General features: G+C 48.1%; 1 protein-coding gene across 3 annotated transcripts in view; it reads left to right on the top strand.

Moving 5' to 3' along the window:
* wdfy3 (WD repeat and FYVE domain containing 3) overlaps positions 1-5,000 on the top strand; it is a 102,533-nt gene that overhangs the window by 25,319 nt on the left and 72,214 nt on the right. For all 3 annotated transcript variants that reach the window (XM_062543203.1, XM_062543204.1, XM_062543202.1), the window contains exons 5-8: positions 434-595; positions 2,502-2,694; positions 3,088-3,274; positions 3,838-4,004. In XM_062543203.1, coding sequence (XP_062399187.1) covers positions 434-595; positions 2,502-2,694; positions 3,088-3,274; positions 3,838-4,004 — 709 coding nt within the window. The remainder of the gene's footprint in view (positions 1-433; positions 596-2,501; positions 2,695-3,087; positions 3,275-3,837; positions 4,005-5,000) is intronic.

Genomic DNA, 5,000 nt, shown 5'->3' with positions numbered 1-5,000 from the left:
TCTTTTTTTGTAACTGGAGCCAAATGTTACATTTATTCATTAGCTCTAGCTCACATTTGTATCAGACCTCTAATGTTCCTACTCTCAGGCCTCACATCATTCCAATCGCAGCAAAAGCTCAGACGGGCCATTATTCTCCTGCTCTTGTGTGATTCATTATGGTCTATCGGTTTAGGCTTTTTTGCTGGACCTATTCATTTGAAATGTTACCCCCCCCCCCCAAAATGACTTGTGGTGCACCTGTGTGTAGTTTTAATGAACACTGTAAACATTTTCCAAAGTACAAAATCCCTGTGCACACACAGCTTTTATTCTTATTTATTCTGTTTTTCAAACATTTACAAACATGCAGTTTACGTTTTTTGTACTTTTTTGATTTAGTTCACTGTCTCACCCCCATCATCTCTCTTTCTCCCCCCCCCCCCCCTTTTAGAAAACGGTGGACTGCATGACCACCATGTCGGTTCCCTCCACGTTGGTCAAGTGTCTGTACCTGTTCTTCGACCTGCCACACACGCCCGAGGTGCCGGCCGCCACGCAGACAGAGCTGCCGCTGGCTGACCGCCGCGCCCTCCTACAGAAGGTCTTCGTACAGGTGAGGCCCTCCTCCCGCGCTGCAGTGTGTGTGTATGTGTGTGTGTGTATGTAAGAGAGAGACAGCAGAGAGCAGTCACTCAGCCTCCTCTATGTGCGTGTGTGCATGTGTGTGTGTGTGTGTGAGAGCTGTCACTCAGCCTCCGTGCTGCTTCGTCACCCAGTCAGATGAGTGGGTCATGTGAGTGACTGGTCTGTCAACTGTGAGTTTGGCAACAACATGATGTTGTTTGTTTTCCATCAGATGTTGGTGAAGTTATGCTAATAGGGTGCAGGTAGATGGTACAGGGAAATGGACATTCTGTCAAGCATGGTATTTGCAAAGGCCAACTTGTTATGTTGGATGGACTCTTGGATGAACTGATTAACATAAAGGTTTATATTTTCTTTTATATTCCTCTAGGCTATATCTTTAATTGCATATATTATATAGGGTACTTCTGTCGCCTGTAAATACTGATTAGACACCGCACTGCACTGTTAGTTACTTGTGTCATACTCCATACATGTGACATAACATACTGTTAGTAATATAATAGTGTTCTAGTAATAGTATAATAGTGACAATAGTAATAGGATAATAGTGATATGCGTTTAGAAAGGCTAGGGCTGGTCACTTCTCAGGACATCGGGCTAGATTCACCCTCAGGATTTAAAATCCTGCAACGTCCAGTCCACTTGCTGCTCATGAGCATCACAGACTCGTCTGTGCAGTCGCGCCAAGTAGCACAGAGATCAGGATGTCAGAGCCCAACACGCTGGAGGCCACTTCTGTTTTTTTGGGGGACAGTGAGGCGAGTGCGTAGGGGAAGTGAGCTGCTTCCACTGTGTGTGTCTATGTGTGTGTGTGTGTGTGTGTGTGTGTGTGTGTGTGTGTGTGTGTGTGTGTGTGTGTGAGTGTGTCTGCGTGTGTGTCTGCGACTGCGTGTGTCTGTGTGTGTGTGTGTGTGTATGTGTATATGTGTGTGTCTGCGTGTTACTTGTGTGATCTGCGTGTGTGTGTGTGTGCGAGTGTGTCTGCGTGTGTATCTGCGACTGCGTGTGTGTGTGTGTGTGTGTTAGACGGAGAGGTGGGGTTAGGCGCCTGTATTTCCTCTATGGCCCAGCCCCAGTAGTCATTTCCTCTGTGAGCAGTGAGCTGAGAGTGAGCTGACTGTGCTGACCAGTGAGCTGCCCCGACTGCTCCACTCATCTCCAGTGAGATCAATACTTCATCAATACATGCAATGATCTGGACATTGGAAGTGGAAAAAAAGGAAATCCCCTGGTTAGGTTGGACCAAATAGTACCTGATGGATAACAGCATTAACCAACCCCTGCACAAGCCTAATCCATAACCTGTAGTCTGATCTAAAGCCAACCATGATTAGCCTGAAGAGCATCTGTAAAGCATAACCTGTAGTCTTGGTTAAAGCCTACCATGAGTATGTAGCACATCTGTAACTATAAGACGTACAATAGCCATGCCATCAGCTCAATTTGAGGAAGTTGTAAGAAATGTTTACTTAAAGATGAAGTTATGAAGACATTGAAAACAACATATAAAATCTTAAAGTGAAATCATACATCTGAATGGTCACATACAGTGCTATCCATTATCAATTTATTTTTTTTCCCAATTCAATGTTGCTTTATTAGCATGGCTGTAGGTTCAGCATTGCCAAAGCACCACACAAAACAGTGTAACAGTTTGTGCAATATCAACGAGAACATTGAGAACTTTGAGGGAAAGGGAATAAAGAGGCATAGGATGAATCTTTGTTTCTCCTCAGTTTGACTCTCTCTCTCACCCTCTCCCTCTCTGTCTCTCTCTCCCTCTCTCTCTCTCTCTCTGTCTTTCTCTCTCCCTCTCTGTCTGTCTGTCTCTCTCCCTCTGTGTGTGTGTGTGTGTGTGTGTGTGTGTGCAGATCCTGGTGAAGCTGTGTAACTACGTGTCCCCGGCGGAGGAGCTGGCCCAGAAGGACGACCTGCAGCTGCTGTTCAGCGCCATCACGTCCTGGTGCCCGCCGCACAACCTGCCCTGGAGGGCCAGCGCCGGGGACGTGCTCACCACCATCTCCAGACACGGCCTCAGCGTCAACGTGGTCAAGTACATACACGGTGAGCTGTGTGTGTGTCTGTGTGTGTGTGTGTGTGTCTGTCTGTCTTTGTGTGTGTGTGTGTGTGTGTGTGTGTGTGTCTGTCTGTCTGTCTGTCTGTCTCTGTCTGTCTGTCTGTCTGTGTGTGTGTGTGTGTGTGTGTGTGTGTGTCTGTCTTTATGTGTGTGTTTGTGTCAGTAACTCTGTGTGTCTATATTATCAGTCTGTATAAATCAGACACTGTCCTTGGTTGTCATGAATTTCTGGCTGAACCTGTTACCTCTCTCCCACCCTTCCCCTCTCTCTCTCTATCTCTCTCCCTCTTCCGTCCTTCCATCTCTCCGTCCCTCCCTTCCTCTCATCCATCCTTCACTCTTTCCTTCCCTCCCTCTCATCCTTCCTTCCCTCCCCACAGAGAAAGAGTGTCTCTCCACGTGCATCCAGAACATGCAGCAGTCAGACGACCTGTCGCCGCTGGAGATCGTGGAGATGTTCGCCGGGCTCTCGTGCTTCCTGAAGGACTCGAGCGACGTGTCCCAGACGCTCCTGGACGACTTCCGCATGTGCCAGGGCTACAACTTCCTGTGTGACCTCATGCTCAGGTCAGCCCTGACCCCTGACCTTTCAGACCTCCGAGAGACTCAAGCTTTGTGGCTATGTGGAAGTCATATCAGCTAGTAGATTTCTTTTGTTTATGTTGCCGTCTTTTTAGTTCCTGCCTAAGGGTACTGTATATTCTTGGCAAAGTCCCACTGGAGAACTGCTCGGTTTTTCAGACTTCCTCTTTCTTCTTTAGCGTGTATGTGGTGAAGCAAGCATTTTTTGATGACTGAAGATATTTTTCAAGTCCTCTTGTAATCACTTATTTAACACCAGTGGAAATTCCAGGGTTCAAAATCATCACGATTTGAAAAATAGTTTCCATCTATTTTTTCAGTTCTTCCTCATTGCCTCGTGAGTTATTAGTGGCGCTTTTATGTAAATACAACAACAACATGTACAACATTTGAAAACGTTTATATCATTTCCCATAAGAGGTTACAAAGTATTGACAAAACATAGCCAGTATGTATAGTCAGTATAGTCCTCATTTAAACGTTTGTGTTGTCACAGAGGTTGGCGTTTGCGTCACTTCCTAAATGTTGGTGTTGGTGTTGTTGCGCAGGCTGGAGCAGGCCAAAGAGGACGAGTCCAAAGACGCGCTGAAGGACCTGGTGAACCTGGTGACCTCGCTGACCACGTACGGCGTCACGGAGCTGAAACCGGCCGGCCTCACCACCGGCGCCCCCTTCCTGCTGCCCGGCTTCGTGGTCCCGCAGCCCTCGGGGAAAGGTTGGTCCTCCAGGAAGCCGTTGTGTTTCGACTCCTTTCTCGCTTCCCCTTTAGCCCTGGCCAAGGTCAGGCCGCAGCATGTGTGTGTGAGGAGGATGTGGGAGGAGCCGAGAGGGGTCAAAGGGTCATGAGTCACTCCCACACCAAATAACCCTTGGCACTGGCGTCATGAGCTAACTGAGGAGAAGCCCTGATGTGGAGATGGTCACGGTGTTGGGGGGGAAAACAACCACATCAGCTCCACCCGCACCACCCCCGCCATTTCGACCTTGCAGCCCATTCCTGGGATAGCTGGCGGGCTTAGGGGGTCATGGCCTGCTGCTTTTCTCCTCTTTGCCAGCCAAAATGTTCCGGAACATTCTCACGGAATGTTTTTCGAATTCCGCCAATGCGCTGGCTTGTTACGTAAACAGATTTTCTCATGCTTCATTATGGTCAAGATGTACACCCCCTGACTGCGTGCCGTATAGAGTTGCACCCCCCCCCCCTCTCTCTCTCTCTCTCTCTTTCTTTCTATTTTCTTTCTTTCTCTCTCTTTCTATTTTCTGTCTTTCTTTCCTTCTTTCTTTCTCTTTCTCTCTCTCTCTCTCTCTCTCTCTCTCTCTCTGTGCATCTTCTAGTCTAGCTAGCCCCATTTCTATTGACCATTTAAATGAGCCTCAGCCTGTCAAATGTGTCTTTTTTAGCTAAGTGACGCGTGTGGGTAGTGGGTCATGTGGGTTTCAGATCCAGGCTGTTGGTCTCAGACCACAGGTTCCCCTATGCCATCCGTACCCAGTGGTCTTTGGTGGGCAGCATTGGGAACGGAACCTCTGCTTGCACCACCACTGAGATACCAGTCACAACTGTAGGAGTGTGCACTCGCTAACAACGTTAATTGCAGGCATTAATGGAGGGGAGGGGACCTCAAGCTGTATTATCTAGTTAGTGTGTGTGTGTGTGTGTGTGTGTGCGTGTTTGCCGGTGTTCCCCCCCGTCTGTTTTCTCCAGCGGCAG

Source organism: Sardina pilchardus, chromosome 8 (assembly GCF_963854185.1).
Source record: "Sardina pilchardus chromosome 8, fSarPil1.1, whole genome shotgun sequence".
In the NCBI taxonomy this organism is placed as follows: domain Eukaryota; kingdom Metazoa; phylum Chordata; class Actinopteri; order Clupeiformes; family Clupeidae; genus Sardina; species Sardina pilchardus.
This window is presented reverse-complemented; position numbering and strand designations above follow the sequence as displayed.